The sequence below is a fragment of the Mesocricetus auratus genome, unplaced genomic scaffold, assembly GCF_017639785.1.
Source record: "Mesocricetus auratus isolate SY011 unplaced genomic scaffold, BCM_Maur_2.0 Super-Scaffold_100019, whole genome shotgun sequence".
NCBI classification, from domain to species: Eukaryota; Metazoa; Chordata; class Mammalia; order Rodentia; family Cricetidae; genus Mesocricetus; species Mesocricetus auratus.
In genome coordinates, this window is record NW_024429200.1 from 2,231,350 (window position 1) to 2,256,697 (window position 25,348).

A 25,348-nucleotide genomic window follows, 5' to 3' on the forward strand; every position below is an offset into this window, starting at 1 on the left:
CAAAAGTTCTTAGACATTCAGCAGTTGGGAGCTATTTACTACTATCTTCAACTAAATAAAATTACCCAATTTTAATGATTAAAAACCACTATAAGAGTTTTATTGATCATTATGTCTTATGTATATATTTCATAAAAATGCAAAAGTTTGAAAGGAAATATGTTCTTTAAAACATTTTGCATAATTTAGTTTCTCTATTTTTTATTTTTTAAGCTATTTATTTCATATAAATGCTTTGCCTACATGTATCTATGTACACCACGTGTATGCATAGTGCCTGCAAACATGAAGAGAGACCAGATCTCCTTGAACTGGAATTATGCTTTTTGAGCCAAAATGTGAGTGATGGGAGTTGAACTTTGGTTCCCTGCTGAGTCATCTTTTTCTTCCACCTCAAGTTTCTCTACTTTTATACAAGAGGGGTGTGTGTGTGTGTGTGTCAACATTAAATCACAAGTGTAACTCTGATACTTAAACTGTATTTTCTATTTCTTTTCTTTTATTATTTTATATTAAAAACATGGTCCCCAAAAAAATAGTGTATCTCATCTCAGAACTTTTAATACAGTAAAAGTATTCATTAATGGAAAAATCCAGTAGATTACATCTTTACAAAGGTGACAAATATAAGAAAAGTGGGTGGTTTACACTTGTTGAAACTGCTATTTTTTTAGTCATTTTTACTTTTGTTAGGAAAAATAGACTGATTTTTTTTAACAGAATTTTTTTTTACCTAGGCGGAGTGGCACCTGTTTATAATCCCAGCACTTGGGAGGCAGGTTAGAGCTCTGTAAATCTGAGGCCAGTCTGGAGTTCCAGAACAGTCAGAGCTAAGTAACAGAGACCATGACTCAAAAAAAATTTTTTTAATTTAACAAAACAACAAAAGCAAATCTCTTTTATACATTTTCATAAATATTCAATCTCATATAATAAAAATTAGGAGTCAGGGCTAAGTTTGTGGCTGTTTGTTTACTATGCATAAGGTCTTAACTTTCATAGTATTTAGCACTATACACCAGAGGGAAAAGTGTATTATATTATCCATGTATTAGCAATCATATAAACCTTCCTAAGTTTTTCTTCCTAAGAGACATTAATTCAGGTTTAAAATATTTTTACTGCAAGAGACAATGTAACATAAAGGAAAATCACATACATCAAGTTCAAAGAAAAAGTCTTGTTCTTTGGATGCGATTTCATAATCTGCTCTTAAAGCCAGGTCATGGACTTTCAGGCATTCTCCAAGATCCATTCTCTAGGAAAGAAAAGAAGACATTACATTGAAAACATTTATCATAAAAATTTATCAACATCACTGTTCTCTTCAGAATGTATCTGCATTGTTTTGGAGCCTGTCCTGGAACTCGATCAGTAGCCAGGCTGGTCTCGAACTCATAGAGATCCACCTGCCTCTGCCTCCCGAGTGCTGGGATTAAGGGATTAATGCCCAGCTTCCAGAATGTATCTTAAGTCAATAGAGTACATTTCTTAATGGACCTCAAAAATTGATAAGACAATTAAAGCTGAGGAGTTAACTTGGTTGTTGAGTGCTTATCTGGTACGCTCAAAGTCCAAGGTTCAATCCCTTAGCTCCCCATAAACTGGATGTAGTGGTACAGACCTGTCATTATCAGCACTTGGAAGCTAGAGGTAGGAGGATTAGAAGTTCAAAGCCAAACATAGGTACTTAGCAAGTTCAAGACCATTTGTGGGGGCAAGAGAGTGTCTATAAAAAACAGCTATGAGTCTTGAGCCGGGCGGTGGTGGCGCACGCCTTTAATCCCAGCACTCGGGAGGCAGAGGCAGGCAGATCTCTGTGAGTTCGAGGCCAGGCTGGACCGATAGCCTCCAAAACAATACAGAGAAACCCTGTCTCGTAAAACCAAAAAAAAAAAAAAAAAAAAAACAGCATGAGTCTTAATAAATTAGTAAACGTACCAATACAATACACAGAATGAAGTGGACAGAAAAAGACCACTTGCCATGGTGCAGATGTGGAAGGTAGAGAATAACATGTGGTAATTAGTTCCCTCCTTCCACCAATCACGGGGATTGAACTCAGATTGTCACTGAGCCATCTCGTCACGCCCTCCCCCCAAAAATGTTTCTCATGAAGCAATTCATCTGTAAATTCTAGCACCTCAAGAGTCCCCGGCTGGGACTAGAGAGATGACACAGTGGGGTTAAGAACATTGGATGCAGATGGGCGGTGGTGGCGCACGCTTTTAATCCCAGCACTGGGGAGGCAGAGGCAGGCGGATCACTGTGAGTTCCAGACCAGCCAAGAGCGAGTTCCAGGACAGCCTCCAAAGCCACAGAGAAACCGTGTCTCAAACCCTTCCATTTCCAGGACCTACAAGGCAGCTAAGAATAATCTGTAACTCCAGTTCCAAAGGATTTGATACCTTCTTCTGGCTTCTTCAGCACGAACAAGACAAACATGCAGACAAAATACATTGGACTTTCTCCTTGTGTGCTACATGGTGTTGTCAATTTTAAAAATAAAAGACTCAGGGGCTGGAGAGATGGCTCAGTAGTTAAGAGCACTGACTGCCCTTCCAGAGAACCTGGATTCAATTCCCAGCACCCACATGGCAGTCTGTAATTTCAGTTCCAGGGGACCCAACATACATGGCCACCAACGCCCGGCCTTTAATGAGTTCTTTATTTGATTGATAATTAACTTTACATCTTGATTTTCCTCTTCTGATTCCCTTCTCTGCATGTTTTACTCTTAAGATACATGATCTCAAAACTGATCTCTCAAAATGTGCTTGCTTCTTGGGTCAGGATTGCTCTAATTTTTGGGGGGGGGTTTACGAGACAGGGTTTATCTGTATTGTTTTGGGGGCTGTCAGTCCCTAAAGTAAATTTTTAAAAATTTATTTGTCCTGGGCGGTAGTAGTGCATGCCTTTAATCCCAGCACTCAGGAGGCAGACACAGGTGGATCTCTCCAAATTCGAGGCTACCCTGGTCTACAAAAGAGTTCCAGGATATGCTGCAAAGCTACAGAGACCGTGTCTCAAACAAAACAAACAAAACTTTTGTTAGTGTGTGCATGGTGTACACATGTGTGGTAGGAGGTGTCAGGGTGCCGTGGAGGTCAACGAACAACCATGTGGAATCCACGTTTACAGGGATCCTAAGGGAGGCTGTCTGGCTACCAAACTTGCATAGCAAGTGCTGTTACTCATAGCCATCTTTGTCAGACCAATTTGTTTTTAGAGTCAGCCTTCTGGATTTGGGGATTGTGCTCAGTGGTAGAGCACTTACTTAACAAATGCAAAGTCCTGAGCTTAGTTCTCAGTCTAAAGCAAACCCCAAAACTACAACAAAAATCCAAGGCAGCTAAAACTAGTCTTAAGAGATTACCACTTTACTTACGTTGTTTAAAATTATGAGGTATAACTCCACCCTGTTATCTTCAGTGTCAACCTCATCTCGCCAGTAACTTAGCAAGACAGGTATTACAAGCCAGCTTCTCTGAATTCTAGAAACCTGCCATCTGTTTTCTTCCTCCATATCACCATGACTAAATACCTGCTTTAACATGGTATCAGGCATGGCATGGAAAAAGCAAACAACGTAAGTAAAGTGGTAATCTCTTAAGACTTGATTTTCCTCTTCTGATTCCCTTCTCTGCATGTTTTACTCTTAAGATACATGATCTCAAAACTGATCTCTCAAAATGTGCTTGCTTCTTGGGTCAGGATTGCTCTAATTTTTTTTTTTTTTTTTTTTGGTTTTACAAGACAGGGTTTATCTGTATTGTTTTGGGGGCTGTCAGTCCCTAAAGTAAATTTTTAAAAATTTATTTGTCCTGGGCGGTAGTAGTGCATGCCTTTAATCCCAGCACTCAGGAGGCAGACACAGGTGGATCTCTTCTAGTTTCTGTCACGTTATTTTAATTTCTGAGATCAATGTTATGATTACAAAGAGAGTCTAAACTTCCTAAGAAAAATGGTTGTTTTTCTCTCTAGAGACCATGTTTTACACTACTTATCTTGCCCAAACCATTAAACTTGGTTTGAATAGCAACTCCAAGAACTTAGCATGCATAAAAGTAAACGTATGTGGCCAGGCATTGGTGGCACACACCTTTAGTCCCAGCACCGGGGAGGCAGAGGCACGTGGATCTCTCTCTGTGAGGCCAGTCTGGTCTACAAGAGCTAGTTCCAGAATAGCCTGAAAAGCCACAGAGAAACCGTTTCGAAAAAGAAAAAACAACAACAACAACAAAACATGTATTTAAGTTTTAATGTCATTTTCTGGTTTAGAAAATAGAAATATTTTAAGAGCCTCTCTGCTGGGCAGTGGTGGCACACCTTTAATCCCAGCCCTCAGGAGGTAGAGACAAACAGAGCTCTCTAAATTCAAGGCCAGCCTGTCTACAGAACATGTTCCAGGACAGCCAGGTCTATGCAGAGAAACCCTGTCTTGAAAAACAAACAAAATTTTAAGTGCCTCTCTACAGGAGTTTAACAGAATATGTAACCATTAAAAACCATAATCTGGCCGGTCGGTGGTAGCGCACATCTTTAATCCCAGCACTCAGGAGGCAGAGGCAGGCAGATCACTGTGAGTTCGAGACCAGCCTGGTCTACAAGACCTAGTTTCAGGACAGCCCCCAAAGCCACAGGGAAACCCTGCCTGGAAAAACCAAAACAAACAAACAAACAAACAAACATAATCTGGGGCTAGAGAGATGGCTCATTCCCATGACCCAAAAGGTAGCTTTCAACATCTGCATGTAACTGCAGTTCCAGGGGATCCCAATGCTCCCTTTCTGGCTTCCAAGAGGACTCATCATTCATGCATACACCAAGGTATGTAGGGCAGAGCACCCAAAGACTTAGAAATAGTAAATAAAAAGCCAAGTCAAAGCCTAGTGATCCAAGCCTGTAAAGTCGGTACTAAGGAGACAGACAGAAAGATAAAGGCGGTCAACCCAGGCTACAGGCTGGTACTATCTCTAAAACTTACACTCGTGCTCGGTGTGGTGGCGCATACTTTTTTTGGTTTTTCCAGACAGGGTTTCTCTGCGGCTTTGGAGGCTGTTCTGAAACTAGCTCTTGTAGAAGACATTACATTGAAAACATTTATCATAAAAATTTATCAACATCACAGTTCTCTTCTGAATATTTTTTTTTGGGTGGGGGGGGAGCTTCGAGACAAGAGTTTCTCTGTATTGTTTTGGAGCCTGTCCTGGAACTCGCTCGGTAGACCAGGCTGGTCTCGAACTCACAGAGATCCATGTGCCTCTGCCTCCTGAGTGCTGGGACTAAAGGCCTGTGCCACCCTTGCCCAGCTTGGTGGCGCATACATTTAATGGCAGCATTTGGGAGACAGAGGCAGATGGATCTCCAAGTTCTAGGCCAGCCTGGCTCTAGACTTCTAGGAGAGCCAGGGCTATTCAGAGAAATCATCTTGAAAAAAAAAAAAAAAATCAAAATATTCCTTTAGCAAATGCTTCAGGAAGACTACACACCCAACACAAATTTTACACATCCTTGGCAAGTGGAGAAAAAGAGGCTGCAAAAAGACATATTAATAAAATATTTTCCTTATGTATATGATATAGAAACACATTACTCAACTAGTAATATGATGGGCATGGTATCTATTTAGTTCAAAGCCAGCCTGGCTAAACAACTTTAAGGCAAACAATGGCTGAGTGAAAACTGGTCAGGAAATGGGGCTGGGGTGGTAGGCACATTACTATGAGACGTATTTGAACTCTTTGGTGTGATTTTTCTTCTTGTTTATTTTGTTTTTAGAGATAAGGATTCTCTATATAACCCTGGCTGTCAAACTTTAGCTCCCAGCTGGTAAACTCTGGGCAGTATTAGTGGGTGTGGCCTTGTTGATGGAGGTCTATCTCTGGGAGTGGGCTTGGAGGTTTCAGAAGCCCACAGCCAGGCCCCATCTGTCTGTCTGCCTGTGGAGCAGAATGTAAAGAAACTCTCAGTAAGCACGCCAGCTCCATGCTTTCCTGCCTGTCTCCCTGCCATGATGATAATGAACTAACCCTCTCGAAGGGTTAGTTGTCTTGGTACATGGTGTCTCTCCACACCAAAGACAGAAACTAAGTCAACAGCCAATTGTCAACACCACCCAGTTATCTCCAGCACCATGTAAAACAAGATATGGTTCCATATGCCTGTTAGGGAGAGCAAAAAATGGAAGGCAGCTCCTAACTCTAATAGATGTGGTAGAAGAAAAAACTGTCTCCTGAATGTTTTGCGAGCTGTTCTCTATACATCTGCAGTGACATAAACATACATCATGCAAACACACACAACGATGAATTTAACAGTTTTTTCAGGCTTAGGACAGTCAAGGGTGTTTAAAAGGGTGTGTGTGTGGCTGGAGCGATGGTTCGGGGTTAAGAGCGCTTGTTCTTGCTGAGGGAGTGTGTCTGGTTTCCAGCACCTACATTGTGTGGTGGCCTACAAGCACCTGTAACTCCAGTTTCTTTTCTGACTTCCATTGGAACCAGACTCACACGTGGTGCACAAACATATGTACACGCAGGCAAAGCACTCACACATGAAACACAATATACCTAAAAACTTAAAGGGGGTGTGGGAGGATGCAATCTGTAAACCCCAGAGCTTGGTTGATGAAGGCAGGAAGATCTGAAGTTAAAGGCCATACAGGGCTACAGAACCAGTTCAAAGCAAACAAGGTTACATGATCTCCCATTTCCAAAAAGAAAAAGAAAAAAGTAACAATGAATCTGTGTTCTTATTTTCTACATTTATAGTAAGTCACAATTTATCCACTAAATAAAGTCATTTTGGTGGCTACGATTTCAGCTGGTAAAGTGTTTCTTTTACAAACACAAGAGCCTGACCAGGAGCCCAGTGTCTTAGGGTCGGTCACTCTTGCTGCGAGGAAAAGCCATGACCCAACACAACCTGGAGGACAGGACTCACTTCACTCACAGTCCCTTTCAACGGTTCATCCTCAAAGACGAGGGCAGGGACTAAGCAGGGAGGGCCCTCTGGGCAGGAGCTGTCGAAGGGGCCACAGAGAAGTGCTATTTCACTGGCTTGCTACTCATGGCTTGCTCAGCCTACTTTTATATAGAACCAGGACCAGCAGCCCAGGGATGGCACCACCCACAATGGGCTGGGCCCTCCCCCATCAATCACTGCCCTACAGTCCCATCTTATTTATGGAGGCCTTTTCTCAAATGAGGCTTTCTCCTCTTCCAACAACCTCAGCTGTGTCAAGCTGACATAAAACTAGTCCAGCACCCATGTAAAGTGACAGACATGGTAATCTCAGTGCTGAGGACATGAAAGCACTAGGATTCCTGTAACTCAATGGCCAGTAGTTTAGCTTATCAGTAAGCTCCAGGCCAAGATCCTATCACAAAGAGGATGGGGGATGTTTCTGAGGAGGACATCCAACGTTCTCTTTTGCCCTGCACATTCAAGTGAACACATGTGCAAACACACCCCAAAATGTATACATGTACTCATAAAAAAATAAATTTAAAAAACAAAAAATGTAATCATCTAATTTCCTATAAAACTAAATGTGGGAAACCTCTGGTTGCTCTTCCAGAGGACCAGGGTTTGACTCCCAGAACCTACATGGAAGTTCACAACCATTTAGAACTCCAATCCCAAAGTATCCAGTACCCTTTTCTGGCCTCCCATGTACAGGGTTAACAGATACAATGCAGGCAAAACACTCCTACAGGGCTGGAAAGAGGCTCAGAGGGTAAGAGCACTGGGTGCTCTTCCAGAGGTTCTGAGTTCAATTCCCAGCAACCACATGGTGGCTCACAACCATCTACAGTGGGATCTGGCACCCTCTTCTGGTGTGCAGGCAGAACACTGTATACTTAGTAATAAATAAATAAAATCTTTAAAAAAATACACTCCTACATATAAGTAAATAAGTGAAATGTGGAAAATAACAGTATTCTACAGATGAGAGATTTATTATAGATTACAAGTGGAGTAATACAGTAGGAAACATTTGATATGCAGTGGTGCATGCCTATAATCCCTGCAATCAGGATATAAAAAAAATTTTAAATGTACTTACAGAAACACTAAAGAATTAGTTTATTCTCAGGCTCTTTATCTGAGACAATGTCTCAATAAGCTCAAACTGGCTTCAAGCTTCAGATTCTTAAGGCGGGCAATGTGCTGCCCTGCCACATCTAGTCACTGCACTAGGCAGAGGCACTGATACAGTTTCAACTGCATTTCCTTCTAGGAAGTGACAAAGGTGCTCCCTGCTGCATGGGTACCTATGGCTAAAAGCACTCACTGCTTACGAAAGAAATCTGGAAACCCTTTCCTCACTCTAGATATTTCTGGCAAACGACAAATAAAATGAAGTCAAGATTTAGTCCCTAACAGTTCTCCATCAATAAATGCATCTGATTGCTCATTATAATTTCAATCAGATTCAAAAGTTAAAAATCAAATACTCTGTGGCATTTAGAGGTAAGGAATGCGGAGGGCTAACCCTGAACAGTGACCACCCCTTGATGTCCACTTCCCTGTGAAAGCATGCCTCTTCAGAAGAGAAGAGGAAGGAAGAAAAAGCACCTGGCACAGAACCCCAATTCCTCCTTAACAGAGGTGAAACACCCAGGATGCTGTAAGATCACCCTTTAGCACGCGCACACAATAGTTTTGTGTGTTGGCTGCTGCACTGTGCTCACTCTGTCAGCCTACAGGCAGAAAGGCAAGACTTACAACAATGTTCCTTTAGGGGGAAATGGTACTCAAAGCACCCTGAATCCCAAATCCGTGGCGTACCATCCCAATATACATATTTTGGATTAAAAAATAAAAGGGGAAGAAAAGAACAAAAATGAAACAAACAAACAAACAAAAAAACTGCTCTTGGTCCAGTTTTCTGATTCAAATCTATGATTCCAGAACTTGGGAGGGTGAAAGCCAAAAGGATCTCAGTTCAAGGTTACCAATTTGAAACATCAGATACTACCTCAAAAAACAAAAAACACAGTCAAGCAGTGGTGACACACCTTTAATCCCAGCACTCAGTAGGCCAGCCTGGTCTACAGAAAAGAGTTCTAGGACAGCCAAAACTACAGAGAAACCCTGTCTCAAAAAACCAAAAACCAAACCAAACAAACAAAACCAACCAATCAACTACCACCACACACACACACACACACACACACACACACACACACACACACACACACACACACACACACACACACACACACACACAGACAGACAAAGTAGTGATCCTGGGATTTGTCTCAGTGGTTAAGTATGTGCTCCAAGACCCGAAGAAAAGAGAAAACAAGCATAACAAAACCAACAGAGGAGTGGTGAAAACAAGACAACTAATTCTGTAAGGAAATCCACTATTGAAAATTTAAATTATCAGTGGGAATGAGCAAGCAATGAAAGGAACACAAATTTGGGGGGGGGGGTTCCAGACAGGGTTTCTCTGTATTGCTTTGGAGGCTGTCCTGGAACTCTCTGTAGACCAGGCTGGCCTCGAACTCAGAGATCTGCCTGCCTCTGCCTCCCGAGCGCTGGGATTAAAGGCGTGTGCCACCAACGCCCGGCTAACACAAATCTTTTCTAATGCTGTTAATAACAAGACTTTACCAAGAATTATTTTTGTAGCACACAAGTAATAAAACAACATAATAACCACGTACAGTTCCAGAAAGGACATCATGGGGACAGCAGTTGAGAAGGTGGCTCTTGCACACTCTGTCATCGCTGAATTTGATTCGTTGTCGAGTAGTATCTCCTGTAATATAGAAAAGTTAACAATATTCAAGGTTAGACAACTAGACAGTGTTTATATTTTGAAAGTCCTAGTTATCACTAGCTTTTGGTGTTTGACTATCTTACAGACACTATACAACAACCCAGGAGGGATTAGTTTTTTATATACCATCCTATAGAAAAACTATTTTAGACAACATGCAGTTGCAGTTTATGTACTGCAAACGTAATTCAAATAAAAAAGTGGGAAAGCAAAGCATTCTGTTAAATAAAAGTACTTCAGAAAAGCATAGGATTTACAGCAGGAATGGACTTTATAGGTTATCAAGTCCAACTCCTTCATATTGCAGATGAGGAAAATGAGGCCCCCAAGAGGTTAAGCAACTTGCAGCAGACCCACCAAGAGTTTCTACTTGTATACAACGGTCTCTTGACAGTAAGCACTAATTCATTTTGTAATTATTTACATTAATTGAAAAACATAAAAAGTAATCTTGCAAACATTGCATACACACTGCGAATCCCCACTGAACCCCAGACGCCATTTCTTCCACTATTTTGTTCCAGGTGAAGTGTCTCCCCTTTGCTGCTGGGAGGAGTTAGAGGGTAGAGTAAGGTGTCTAAGAGCGTACAAACCTGGAAGAAGGACTTACACACCGTCAATCAAAGGCACATCGCCTAAATGAAATGTTAACTTTAATACCTCCAGATTCCACACTTCCAAGTTTTATGTGGTCTGTGTTATACTGCCAAACCAGGCAAAATAAAATACATTCTATGCTCATATAAAAAATACAACTCCTAAACAGAAACAACCACCTACTTATCAAACATATCAAAAGCTTAAAGAATCTAAGAAAAGAAAAGGTAACTAGATAGAGTAACAAAATACAAATGTTAGTCACATTTTTTTTTTTTTTGGCTTAGAATCTTTGAAGAAATAAAAGAAAAACTCACAGGGTCATTTCCTCTACACAGAATGGTAAGCCCTAAAAAATGTGGTTTAGCCTTAAACTGATTATCACCGATAAATGAAAACCTACTAGTGAATTACTGAAGCGAAAACTGTTGAAACAAACTAAAAGATTGTAAATACCTCTACAGTTCACATGATACCTACAGCACTCCAAACATTTTAACTAGGAAGCAATTCTTAAATTAAGCTCTGTATCACATGTAAATAACAAAAAAATAAAAAACCATTCAAACTTTACCCCCTTTAAGTGGTCTTATATTGAAGAGCTTAACTTAAAGTCAACTAAACACTATGGGGTAAGATTTTGTTCAAATTGTTTTAACTTGGTTAAGAAGATGTAAAGAACATTCTGATTTACAACTAGGAAACATACATTTCTAAGAAAGATAATTTGCTAAAAATCATAGCTTCAGAGCAGTTTAACAACAGGTTTTGTGAGGCTAATCTCTAGTAGGTTGTCTGTGACACAATTTGGAATAATGCATTTAGTGCTCAAGCCTGCTACTATGTTACTTTGATGGACTTTATTCCTTTTAAACACATCTGCTTCTGTCCCACATCCATTAACACATCTGAAAAGTTAGTGATAACTCACGGCTCGGCGAATGCGGGGCCTTTCTGAAACTCCCTTGCAGATTGAAGTAGGCAGGCATAGATACATTGAACCTTTACAAATAAAACAAGGGGCCAGATTGTTCAGTTTGTATAGAATAGACCCTGCCAGCAATTTCAATACAGCACCTAGAAGTACATGTTGACTGTAAAGATTCTTGTATATGAAAACAAAAGTGAACAAAATCAGAGTGTTCGTTTTTTATTTTGTGTTTATAATACTGACTTAACAAGTATAAGCCCAGAGAAAACTATGACTGAAGAGAACTAAATCCCAAGATTGGAACTCTACAGGTGGCCCTCGGGCTGCATGAGAAATGTTTCTTTAAAAGTATGTTTCAATGAAGACTAGTGAATACCTAAAGCTCATATGAAAACCAAGCTACCATAAACTCCCATCAGAAAGCTATACTATAGAAGCTTTTTGATCATAGAAAGACTTTGTTTAAAACTCTACTGTAATTATGTCAAGAATTTTAAAAGTAATAAATGTCTAGGGTATGAGGAGCATTTATAAATCTAGAAATTACCCTGCTACAACTATCTAAGCAATGTCAGTTCAGTCTATTTTAAAACATGGTTCATGGGTAGATGGGGTCTAAGTGAGATCTTAGAATAAAGTTAAAATTTACAGATGTTCATTAACCAAACATCTCCTCTAACAGGGTGCCCATTTTTGCTTAAGAAATCACACTAAGTATATAAACAAGGGATATATGCACTGAAGACACTATCAGATAAAACATGAGTAATTACAAATATAAACATAGTAACAGTAGCCCTAGTGAGCTTTAAAATAATGAAGGAATCAATTTCTATAAATGCCAAAAAAGCATCTAAAATATGTTACTACAAATAAGCAGGTATTCCATAAACATTTGATAACTGCAGCAAAAATATCAAAAATAGCTTTCAAATATTAGCCATTATAAAAATCCTTTTACTAAAATAATAAAAACTAGTAGTTCAAGATGAAACAATACTCTAAGAAGGACATGTGTAAGTAAGGTTCTGTCTATTGATATTTTAAAAGTTCTACTTAGGAGAACTTTATGGCTAATATTTTAAAGAAATTTGACTATTATATTATAAAAATCACACAGCACTTTAATAAATTCGGGCTTTATGACATAAGTATAATTTAACTACACAATTTTAAAACAGAAGTGCTTTAATTTCTATCTCTGTCACAACATCTGGCCCAAACCATGTTTTTCAAAAGAAACCAGGTAAAATAGAGCCCACTTAAGAAAAAAGAAAAAGACTATAAATAGGGACTGGATATGAAAAAAATATCCTTATAATAGAGGATTTTATCAATTCAACATGCTTCATGTATTTGTTTCCTGGTAACTGAATCATACAAAAAAAATCTGAGTTAATTCCCTTAATAAATTCTCACATATGTTTACAAACTAAATTATGGGGGAAACTGGCCTGTCACAGTGATACTAGTTCCTAATCATAGAATCAAGCCTATTAGTGACTCTAGCCTCTGTGCTACAAAATGAAGTAACAGAGCTTAAAACAAATGTTCTGCTCCCAAGGAGCCCACATTTTCACTAGAGAAATAGGAAATATAAATAACAGTAACACAAAATAACATGATCCAAGTGTCAAAGGGATGTTTTTGAACACACTAGAACTATCACCAAAAGGCTGGGAAAGGCTTCCTGGAATAAGTAGAAGCCAAAATCTGAACACTCCAGATAAGACTTAGAGGAAAGACGAACACTTTAGATCACAATATTATCTTTGACAAAGTTTACAAGGGTTTGAAAGTCTGGGGAACAGTAAGTAAACTGTAGTCAGCTTTGGCAAATGGCTGAGTATGTCTGGGGAATACAGAGCCATAGGTACAATTTTTGGATGGTGAAATTTGGTTAAGATCTTTCTTCAATTCATATTTACAAATGAACTTTACAACATTTACAAAAGAAATTTTGAGCTGGGCAGTGGTGGCACACGCCTTTAGTCCCAGCACTGAAGAGGCCTCCAGAGGCAGGCAAATCTCTGCAAGGCCAGCATAGAGAGCAAGTTCCAATATGGCCAGGCTACACAGAGAGAAAACCTTGGAGGGGGAGCATTTATTTTTAAATGAGGCAATAGATTAGATCAAGTTTAGTCAACAATAAAAACAAAGTATTCTACCTATAAAAAGTCTCTCTTCCCTATGACAAAATAAATTAAGCTTTATATGTAATCACAATGCAAGATTTTAGAATAAGCAACTAGACCTTTTTTTTTTTTTTAAGGCTGGGTCTCATGTAGCTCAAGGGGTCCTTTAACTCATTATATAGATTTAAAACTACCACAATTCTGATGTTTCTGCCTCTACCTCCCAAGTTTTGGGGTTATATAGAAGCCTGTACCACCAGGTCCAGTGAGGAATTTCAATTTTTGAGTAGCCACAAACTTTTCATTTGAATAGAAGTACAAAAAATGTCTACTAATCATGTCCACCAAACAACTATTTTCAGAATGACAGCTTCACGGCCTTCTTTTATTCAATCTCTTCTTGGGGGTCATCAATTGGAACACTTAAGACAGTTGGGCCACAAGTACACAAAAACTGAAATGTTTAATATATGACTCCAGTAACCGAACCTAAGGTGGTACTGAGGCATTAGTTCACTGGGTATGAAAGGTCTCTAAATTCGGGTTCCCATTCAACCTGCACTCAATACTGCTCTCAAAACTCCCTTCAGTCTGCTGTGAAGGAAAAATGAACCCCACTGTAATACCCAATATGGAATTATGATCCTACAATTTGATATAAATTTTATTAGCACATAAAACTTTGGTCTAAGTGTTATCTGACATTGTACACAGTGCATGCTATTTTCCCAAAGCCCACCCCTCCCCCTCAGTTTCTCCCACCCACTCCCCCCCCCTTACAAACAATAAACCAAATCAATTTTCATAAATTTAGGTGCTATTTTAAAAACATCAAAATTTTACTTTACCCATTCTCTCCGATGCTCCCTGTATTTTTTTTAAGCTGTGAGTGGATGACCATGCTATGTGATCAACAACTGTGAAGTTAGCAAAAGTGAACTGAGTTTAGTACGGTAATTTCAAAAAAACCTTAAAGTTTGTAATACTTGACACATTTAATAGTATGCAGAATCCTATCTTACTGTTTATCATCAGGCATTAACAGCAAGCAATTTATAAAAGCAGTCAATATTTCTTTGTACAGATTCAGCTCAGACCTCAGCTTAGGGAAAACAAGGAGTAGAGCAGGAAATGCATCAGCATATAAAGTAGTGGAAATATCCCATGTCTAGCAACAAAGGCAGGGACAAGAAAGCTCTCTCACATTTTCTAGTATGACAAGCGAAGTGTCCACCACCACCACCATCTGTAGATGTGTTTAGGATCTTTTATCACTCAGTTGACTTGGGACACACAGGCTCCTTCCATCTGAAATAAGACCTACAGCCCTTCAGTGACAGGAAAGCTAGAACCAAGTATAGAAATGAAAACGAGTAGCTTCTTGTTTGCCTAACCTCTCTTGAATCCCCAAACACAAAGACAAACTATCAATACTCTTTCTTCCAATATAAGCTGCACATCCATAGAATAGTGCAGGAATTACATAAAACCCTATGGCCAGTTTCTCCTCTGTCCCAGAGCAAGGAGATAATTTAAGAAGTGCACAGTTAAGCCCTGTGTCTTCACATGAGTTAAGGTGACTGCTATACTGAGGAGTCAAGCAATCTGGTCACCCTTATAATGCAGTCCTCCCTACGCCTTACTTACCTCACCTATCTTTTTAAGTCACTTAACGTTCATCTATGTAAGCCTTTTTGCAACTAGTTTTTGCATTTGAGACAGAGAAATTGGCTTAGCCTCTCAAATGCTACTTTGGGATCCTTCTGCCTCAGTCTCCCACAGAACCACAGCCAGCTTGTACTTTTGCTTTTACTTTCTGTGTATGAATTTGGCTGACATGTATGAATGTGCACCACATTTGTGCCTGCTATGCCAGGTGGGAAGAGGACACAGAACCTCCTGGAACTGAAGTCAGACAGCTGTGAGCTGCCACGTGAGTACTGGAATCTGATCCAAGAGCGGCTGCAAGTGCTCACAACCACTGAGTCACCTGCCAGCCCTAATGACTTTCTCAGGGGGAGGGAGGCAATCCCCTGTAGCCCAGGATGCCTGGAACTCATTATGCAGCTGGATGACTGGATTTCTTCCTGCTTTCACCTGGCGAGTGTTGGGATTAGTGTGCATCACCGTGCCCGTTTTTTGTAGTTACTTTTAATACTTATTTCCCCCTTCATTCTACCTTAATAAATGTATTCAGTTTGATCTATTGTATATTTAAGCAATTTACATTGTGTTTTATAAAAGGACTCACAACATCTTAACAATATAATCAAGTATTTTTATACAAAAGCAAATAGCTATGAGTCTTCCAATGGAATGCCAAGATATTTGTTTCTGAATGTATAAATCCACACTTAGCAGCCAGGCGGTGGTGGCGCATGCCTTTAATCCCAGCACTTGGGAGGCAGAGGCAAGAGGATCTCAATGAATGAGGTCAGCCTGATCTACAAAGTGAGTTCCAGGAGAGTAAGTATTTCACAGAAAAACCCTGTCTCAAAAAAACAAAAAAATTCAAATACATGCTTATTTTAGGAAGAAGAAAAAACTTCCAGAGAGTAAATATTTTGGGGAGCAGAGGAGAAATGGGGGTTGGGAACAGTTTCACTATGCAGCCTGGCTGGTCTCACTTTCTGTCCCAGTGCTCCAGCTTTTGGAATTAAGAGCACGCACCACCTCTAGCCAGTAATTTCAGTGCTGCTGTATATGATCAGAGGCTATGCTGTTTTACAAACTTTTAAAATCTAAATCACATGTATATGAAAACCCATGCAACAAAATTATTTTTTTTTAAAATGAAGCTTGAGAAAATGCTTACAGCAAATTTAAGATGCTAATAGTAATGATGGAAATATAAAAAGAGAAATTCTAAAGAAACCACATTCAAGGCTACATTTCACCTACTGCCCAACCTAGTCTTCTCATTATACAAAGCAAAGGATCCTGACAGATAACAAAAAGTAGTGCCATTATATTCTTGGGGACATCTACTTTGTTTATCAGCATGCTTCGCTCCGATTTAAGAGACATTACAAAAGCCTAAGCTGCTACCTAAGAATTAAACTACCAGTAGGTTAACACAGGCCAGGCACAGTGCCTCATGCCTACAACCTCAGAATCTGGAGGCTGAGGCAGTAGGACTGCCATCAGCCTGACACAGCAATACTACACAGGGAGTTCTAGAGCAGACTTGGGATCAGTTCTGAATGTGGTTATCAGAACACATGTCAAAAGGTGCAGCCTGCTAAACTTTATTTTGACCAGAGTCGTAGGTAACACTTGTATTCTAATTGCTTGGTGCCTTGTAGCTAGAATTTTCTACCCCTGGCTTTTTTTTTTTCTTTTGAGACAGGGAATCTCACTATGTAGACCAGGTTACCCTGAACTTATGATTCTTCTGCCTCAGCTTCCCAGCTGCTGGAATGACAGGTGAATAGCACCACATACAGATAAAAGCTATTTTGGAGAAATAGCTGAAAAGAACCAAAGATGATATGATTGGTTGTTTTGTCCATTAAAAAGACTCCCAAAGAGTTGGATGTAGTGGGGCTCATCTCTAATCCCAGCACTCCTGAGGCTGTTCCAGACTTCAGGACTCAAAAAAACAATCCAATCCCTAATTGTTTGCAATAACTATAAACATCAAGAAAAACATCCCCAAATCAAAAAAACAAAGGAAAGAAAAAGAGTACTGCAAAACAAGTGAACACCTAATGACAATTTAAAATAAAAACATAGTAGCATCAGGAAGACTAAGTGAGCCTTGAAGCTACACAAACAGAAAAACTGTTCAACACACATCACAAGGGTTGCCTCTGGAGACCGCCATACTTTTTAAAACCTGAACAAAATATACAAAGTACTACTTGCTTTTTCAAAATTAAATAACCATAATCAGTATTAAAAATGTCACTTAAACATAAATGTTTGTAAATACTAACAGACTTCTGGTCTCTCTAGGATTACTAGTAGTTCAAGCACTGGGAGGTTGAGGCAGGAGGATGACCTAAATTCAAGACAATTTGGATGAGAGAAACAAACAAACAAAATGAAGCAAATTCACCTCAAATTTCTAAGAAAAATAACTTGCGATGCAGGCAGGTCTGTGAATCTGAGGCTAGCTCCATCTATACAGGGATTTCCAGACTCACAGAGTAGCTGAGACTCCCGCTATCAATGAATTAGACAATCAACTAAGCACTGCAGTGGGCTGGAAAGCTGGATGCTCCTGCAGAGGCGGTCAAAGTCATTTCCCACACCTCTATTAGGCAGGCCACAACTGCCTAAGATTCCAGTTCCGGGGGATCCAATGACCTTTTTCTGCCCTCCTCTGGTACTGTATACATGATACAACACAGAGAAAAACAGGCATATGTATGCAAATAAATTTAAAAACAAAGAACAAAACAAAAATCCACCAGTCGTAAATATTCCAATATTACAAATTAAATTGTGACACAAATTTATCATACTATTAAGTTTCTAATGTCTGAGATAAATCATCTCTTTCCTACCAAGAATGCCCCTCTCAGCCAGGCAGTGGTGGCGCACGCCTTTAGTCCCAGCACTCGGGAGGCAGAGGCAGGTGGATCTCTGTGAGTTCGAGACCAGCCTGGTCTTCAGAGCAAGTTCCAGGACAGCCTTCAAAGCCACAGAGAAACCCTGTCTCAAAAAACAAACAAACAAACAAACAAACAAACGCAAGCATGCCCCTCTCTGTCCCTTTCCAAAAATCTGAATCATGCTCTCCTCAGCATTTCTGTTGCTGTGTTCCCATTTCACACTGCCACTGTGTTAGTGACATCTTGTAGAACCAGTGACTCTCATGAAACAAAACACTAGAGAAAAAAATGAGAAGCCAAGCTAAATAATTTCATTCTGCAGGTCTATATGACCTCCCCAGAGGTGACTAGTTTGCTATTTCTGGTTAGTCCTTTCTACTCATGGGTCTGGATATATGCTGGATATATACTGGAAAATAACTTTATATCTTATATGAATACCTAGAACAGTATTTTCCAAAATACGGAACTGACACAAAATGATTTAGGGTGTTCTTCAATTTCATAGCAAGATACTTACCACATAGTAAGAAACATTAACTCAAGGATAAAGTTTCTAGTTGGCAATATTATTCTATTTAATATACCTGACAAATTCTAATATTTAGCATATGGAATTCTAAGGGACAAAAGTCTAATAACTAAGCTGAGCATGGTGATGTATCCCCTTAATCCCAGCATTTGGGAGGCAGAGGTTGGCAGATCTTTGTGTTGAGGCCGGCCTGTTCTATATTTAGAGTTCCAGGCCAGCCAGGGCTACACAGAAAAAAAACCTGCCATAAAAAAACAAAAAGAAAGAATATTAACCTAAACAGTTAAAAAAAAAATAAGGATGGGGAAACAAAATTTATCTACAACAGGGTTTCTTGAATTTTTAAACTGCATCAAAACTGTAAGAGTAAAGCATGGTGTCACATGCCTGTAATCTCAGTACTCAGGACACAGGGAAGAGTTGGATCTCAGTTCCAAGTCAGCCTAGTTTAGATAAGGAATTTCAAGCCCACATACACTGTCTCAAAAAAAAAAAAACTGAAAATCATCATAAAACTTATTAACGTAATTGCTGACCTCCACCTCAAGAATAAGAATTTGAGCTGGGCATGGTGGTATTCGTCTTTAATCCCAGCAGAGGCAGGCAGAGCTCTAAGAGTTCTACAGAGCAAATTCCAGACAGCCAGGGCTACAAAGAGAAACTCTGGGGTTAAAAGGGGGGTGGGAGGGGGTTGAATTTCTAGAGAAAACAAGAATAACTGTGGGACACACTGTGAGAACAGTAGCCAACAAATGTTAATTTGGTGGGTTTGGGGGTTTGAGACAGTCTCATTCTGTAGCCCAGGCTGACCTCAAACACAGAAATTCTCCTGTTCAGCCTCCCACTGAGCTGGATTACAGGCATGAGTCACTATATCTGGTCAAATGGGTGTTTATTTGTAAAATGCTTGCCGAGAATGCATGAAGCCCTCAGTTTGATACCCAGCACCACATAAAACTGAATTTGACAGGCCATGACTATAGTTCCAGCATTCTCAGGACAGAGACAGGAAGATCTGAAATTCAAGGTCATCCTGAGTTAGAAAAATTCCTTCTTCTAGGGAGCTGGAGAGATGGCTCAGTGGTTAAGAGCACTGGCTGCTCTTCCAGAGGTCCTGAGTTCAATTCCCAGCAACCACATGGTGGCTCACAACTACCTGTAATGAGAGCTAGTGCCCTCTTCTGGTCTGCAGTCAAGCATGCAGGCAGAACACTGTACATAATAAATAAATCTTTAAAAAATCCTACTTCTAAAAATAAATATGTTCCTAAAAAGCAGGAAGCCATAGATAGAACTAAACCTTTACTTAAAGCATCTTCAAGCACTAACTGCAAAGGGTCTAATACATAGACAACAGGACAAAATACAACACAAAACTTGGTACAGTATGCATCCTCCATAAATATCCACACACCCTCTTCAGCAAAGTTTTGGATAATTTAAATATGAAAATGAGGTCTACAGAAATCTAAGGTCTCAAGAAAATAAAAACAAGCAATTTACCATAGTCTTGAGACAGGACAAAAGATTCAGCAAGGGCAGCTGGTAAAATTCTTTTCACGGTGAGTCAAATAGGTCAAACATCAGTTGTACATGGTTCACAACTAAATTAGAACATATGGGTCAATAGAGTGTTTTCTATAAAAAAAATTAAATTCTTTTTCTGGCCAATGTTAAGAAACAAAATATGACATTTAATCAACTGTATGTCACTTTCTGATGCTTTTAACTCAAGTTACTCTGCTATATCAAAAACATTATGTAAACTTTAATTTTTAAAAAACTATGTCCTCTACATCCTCAATAATCCTACAAAATTCATCTATTTTAGCCCTGACTTCCCACTTCTACCCAAGCAACTGCTAGTTGCTAGCAAATGATCATTTAAGCCCAAAAGAATGGGAGTAGGACACGGCCCACGCCTGTAGTCCTGGCTATTTGGGAAGCTAAGGTTAGAGGATTGTTTGAGGACAGGAGTTCCAAGACCAGTATAAAACAGCTGAAGCAACAACTTCATTGCTAAGGTGCTTATCTTACAAGTACAAGGACCAGAGTTTGATCCCTAGAATTCATGTAAAAAAAAGTTATCCACAATGGTACACACTTGTAAATGCCTGGAGAGACACAGGCAGGTAGATCTCAGGTTAGGGTGACAACATCAGAAGCTGTTCTCTGACCTCTAGACACACATACCTGCATTCACAAATGCATGCATAGACACATACCCACCCACACCCAAAAAGGAACAGACTTGGGGGGGGGGTTGCTAAAGCCATTAAGATTCCTATCGGAAACTTACCCTGTTTCTTTCTCTCCCTCATTTTTTTTTCTCCAACAAGATGTTGCAACTTCTTTCATCTTCTTAGTCTACACTTTCTTTGTAGACTCATTAGGATGGGTAGAACTGTTTGTTTCCACAAAAGCAGCAGCACAGACCCACTTCAGGCATCTCTTTTTAGTTTGTAACCTAGGCTCACCTCAAACTCACCATCCTCCTGCTTCTGCCTCCCAAGTGGTAAAGGATTACAGATGCAATCCTTCCAGGTTTACAATTTCACCCTTTGGGGGGGGGGGCGGAACTGTTCGCTTGTGACAGGCTCACTCTGTAGAGCAGCTGACATGGAATTCTAGGTACTCTTGCCTCTCAAGTGATGGGATTACAGGTCCGTGTCACTATGTCCAGATGGAAGCTCATCTACCTCAATTACCTAGTCTTTCCACACTTACTGACCTCCATTTAGTGTTAAGCCTTCTATATTCCTGTTCAGGCCCACTGCTTGTCTGAACCATCAGCAACTTCAAATTCCACTGCAAGAAGCACGTTACTGAACACAGATTCAATGAACTTGAGCATGGCCGTGGCACACACTTGCTCTTTACCCTTAGGTGACAGCCTTCTTTACCAAGAAACATGCCTGCCACTTACATACAGTGCTTGCACATACACACAAGGTAAGTTTTACCTGAAATATTGTCTCACAAACATAGGCTTACTTGAGGAGGGCTAAACAACTGCAGAGATTCCAAGACAACAGGGTTCTATGAGGTGAGGTTTTTATTGTTTTCTGGACTGCTCTGTAGATAGAAATATTATTTAAAGTTCAAAATACAAAATGGACACGGGAGGCTTTAACTGATTCACTATCCAAGTGCTAACAGAGCTTAGAATGTTTTGGAGATTCCTGAACAATGACAAAATCAAATAGTTACAGACACAGGAAAACTGGCTTTGGGTTTGCTAAAATTTCTTACGTTAAAGAATGTACATGCTCTAGACTATGAAATATTCTATTATTGCGTTAAAATGTGTACTTGTACATTAAAGGCGTATATACCTTTTACTTAAAATGAAATGAACCAAATATGATTTTAAAAAATGGCTTACAACTGACCAAGATAAGATTAAGACGAAGAAAAAAATTGAGATTATGTGTGTTGATGACAAGAGAAACAAAGTACAATAAAGATGTTTTTACAGATAACCCATGGGGAAAACAAACACTACAAATCTCTGATTCGATAATTTTGCAGAAAGGCAGTAATGTTTTACACAGATATAGGTGTATTAATTATTATTAAACTTGTGTTAGAAACAGATAAATTACTTTCTGAGCTGCATTTTCCAAGGTGCGTTACCTAAATAATTATCCTATCAATCTTTTTTTTGTTTTGTTTTTTTTTTTGTTTTTTCGGGAGACAGGGTTTCTCTGTATTGTTTTGGAGACTGTCCTGGAACTCACTCTGTAGACCAGGCTGGTCCCGAACTCACAGAGATCCGCCTTTCTCTGCCTCCCAAGTGCTGGGATTAAATATCCTATTCATGTAACTAATTAGCAGTTAAGATTAGCATCCTGCATTAACTGATTAAGTATTATCATACAGCTCAGGAAAATTACTAACAAATAGCAAAAATTATATAATTTTTTGTATGTTTTTGGTGTTTTGTTGACTAGGCTTTTTGAGATGGTGTCTCAGGAAGCCTAGGGTAGCCTCAAATTGACTATGTCAGCTGAGCCTGGGACACTCCTGATCCTCTTGCTTCGTCCTCCCAAATGGATCCCACGTGCAGCAATAATGATCTACTCCTCCAAGAACACTGACTGACAGCCCTGACAGACAAAGCAGAGGCCTGTGGAGATACTGAGCCGCTCAAGTACACTTTATTCCCCAGGAGAGGCACAAGGGAAGGCAGGCAGGCTGAGGCACTCAAGACTGAATCTATAGGTCGCTGCACATGCTAAGAAAGTGCTCCACCACTGACACACATCCCCAGCTGTGGGCAGCTTTAGTCTCATCAAAACAACCCATCATGGATGATGCCATACAATTTCATTTCTATGATCTACACTGTGGGTCTGTAGGTTGGCTTCAAGACACTTCGGAAAATACACCATCATTCCTGGTTCATTTTTACCTTTCAGAAATGGTTTGTGCTCCCACCTAAAGCAATTTTAAAACATGGTACCTTCAGAACAACCTTGGGCAACTTCACACTTCTATATTTAGGAGGAAATCTAGGCCCAGGTTCAGAGCTTCCCTAGCATATACAAGGCCCAGAGTTTGATCCCTACCACTGGGGGTGGGGATGGTAATACAGCCCACCCCAATTTTTTGTTGTTGTTGTTGTTGTTGGTTTTTCGAGACAGGGTTTCTCTGTATTGTTTTGGAGGCTGTCCTGGAACTCGCCTGGTAGACCCGGCTGGCCTCGAACTCACAGAGATCCACCTGCCTCTGCCTTCCGAGTGCTGGGATTAAAGGCGTGCGCCACCAATGCCCAGCCCCCAATTTTTTTTTAATTCACATTAGTTGTACCTTCCTAAGTCTTTCTGGAATCATGGTGAGAGACTTATAACCAAACTAAGCGCTCACAAAGAGGCTTTATGCCAAGGGACATTCTTGCAATTAATCCAATCTAATCAAAATGACCATGGTCTGTCTAAGGGCACTGGACTGCTTTCTCTCAACTGCCACAAAAACTATTCTCAAAATGCTTCTTTAAATTCCCTATGTGAGCCGGGCAGTGGTGGCGCACGCCTTTTTAATCCCAGCACTCGGAAGGCAGAGGCAGGTGGATCTCTGTGAGTTCGAGGCCAGCCTGGTCTACAAGAGCTAGTTCCAGGACAGCCTCCAAAGGCACAGAAAAACCCTGTCTCACCAAACAAAACAAAATTCCCTATGTGGTCCTTCCTGCTATCATATGGAATATGTTCAGGGAAAACAAATTATCTCTCTTTTTTATACAGAGATTTTTTTAAAAATGTAATTAATCTTTAAATTTGAGATTAAAATACTGTAATGGATATCCACTTCTAATTTTTTTCTTAAAAAAAGCTATGTTTATTCAACATTATTTAGTGTTAACACAGAAAATTATATGGCTTCCCATATAACAAATTACAGATTTAACTTGAAGCAAAAAGGTTTTGTGACTTACCCAAGCTTCTAATTAGAAACCAGGTCTCCTGAGTCTCAGCCCAGTGTTCTTTTCCTTAACTTATGATGTCTTATTAGAAAATTCCAAATATAGACAGACCCCCCAGTTACATGGGTTTGAGTTACACTGATTCACATATACAAACTTTATATAGTGTGACCAATGTTTCAACTCACGCGGTACCCTGCTTCCATTTATGCAGTATGCCAGGCATCGGCACGATTTTCAGTGGCACACAGGCGGTTGCCACCACCAGGGCCCTAGGCAAAATTGCAAAGAAGGCAAAGTTTGTCTTTGGCCCTCCCATCTCCCTTATTCATTTCTCTCCCACCTCCTGGTCATCCCCCTGCCCAACCTCCCAATGCCACCATGCTGCCCTTCTGACTGTCCAAATCCCACCCCCCAACAGGGACTATCCTTTCTTAGAGTGCCCAATAATCTGAGTTCCCTATTTTCCTACCACCTTAATTCCTATTCCTAAGGATCCCAATGAGGTTTGAGTCACCTAAGTGACTAGCTGATGTAAGCAACTTAAGATGCAGTTAACAAAGAGTCCCTACCAATTTAAAAAGGAATTAAAAACTTTTAGAAAAAGGGAAGAAATCTTTGGAAAGAGGGAGCAACATTTTCCCAGAGACCCAGGATTCTTTTACCATTTCAGAATCCTTCACAAATTCAACACTAAAGGATAAGGGTGTAATTGCCACCTTAGGCACCACTGCCCAAAATAATCTATTCAATAGTCTATAGGGACAAACAAAAATAAAGCTTTAAACACACATCCTCACCTACCTTCTCCATCTCTCTCCCACTTTCTGGGTCCCCATTTCCACCTCTTAAAGTCAAACACACAGCAGCATTTTTGGGAAGCTGTGTGTGTGTGTGTGTGTGTGTGTGTGTGTGTGTGTGTGTGTGTGTGTGTAACAAGATTTTCCACTATGGTTCAAATTGCATGGTACTATTCAGTGATATACCTATGCTTCCCTATCCTTAGATAACTTAAGTTTACTGTATGCCAAAAAAGTAATTAAAAATTTTGATTTTATTTCAAGGCTCTGAATTACAAATTCATTAAGCATGTGATAAGAAGACAACGTGTTATATTATCTTGCATATATGAAGGAGTAAGGGTATCTAAAAAAGTTTTTCTTTTTTGTTTTATTGAGCTAAGGTCTCACTGCACTACCACACCTGGGTAAATAAATACTCCAAGGTTTCTTTCCACTTTACATGTAGTTGCTCCTTTTTTGTTGTTGTTGAGGCAGGGTCTTGCCCTAATTCAGACTAGCCTATAACTATATAGCCTAGGCTATCCTTGAACTCAATGAAATCCTCCTGCCTCAGCTTCCCACCAGACCAGAACTGAT

General features: G+C 39.9%; 1 protein-coding gene across 10 annotated transcripts in view; it reads right to left on the bottom strand.

Annotated features, from left to right (window-relative positions):
* The window catches only part of LOC106022825 (putative RNA-binding protein Luc7-like 2), a 52,117-nt gene that overhangs the window by 24,272 nt on the left and 2,497 nt on the right, over positions 1-25,348 (bottom strand). For 2 of the 10 annotated variants that reach the window (XM_040728596.1, XM_040728597.1), the window contains exons 2-3: positions 9,678-9,772; positions 1,160-1,258 (exon numbers count right to left, since the gene is read on the bottom strand). In XM_040728596.1, coding sequence (XP_040584530.1) covers positions 1,160-1,258; positions 9,678-9,772 — 194 coding nt within the window. Of the gene's footprint in view, positions 1-1,159; positions 1,259-9,677; positions 9,773-11,321; positions 11,393-14,304; positions 15,875-20,050; positions 20,152-20,846; positions 22,266-24,157; positions 24,242-25,348 lie in introns of those variants that run through there. The other 8 variants (XM_040728592.1, XM_040728591.1, XM_040728593.1 and 5 more) reach the window with 8 other exon arrangements.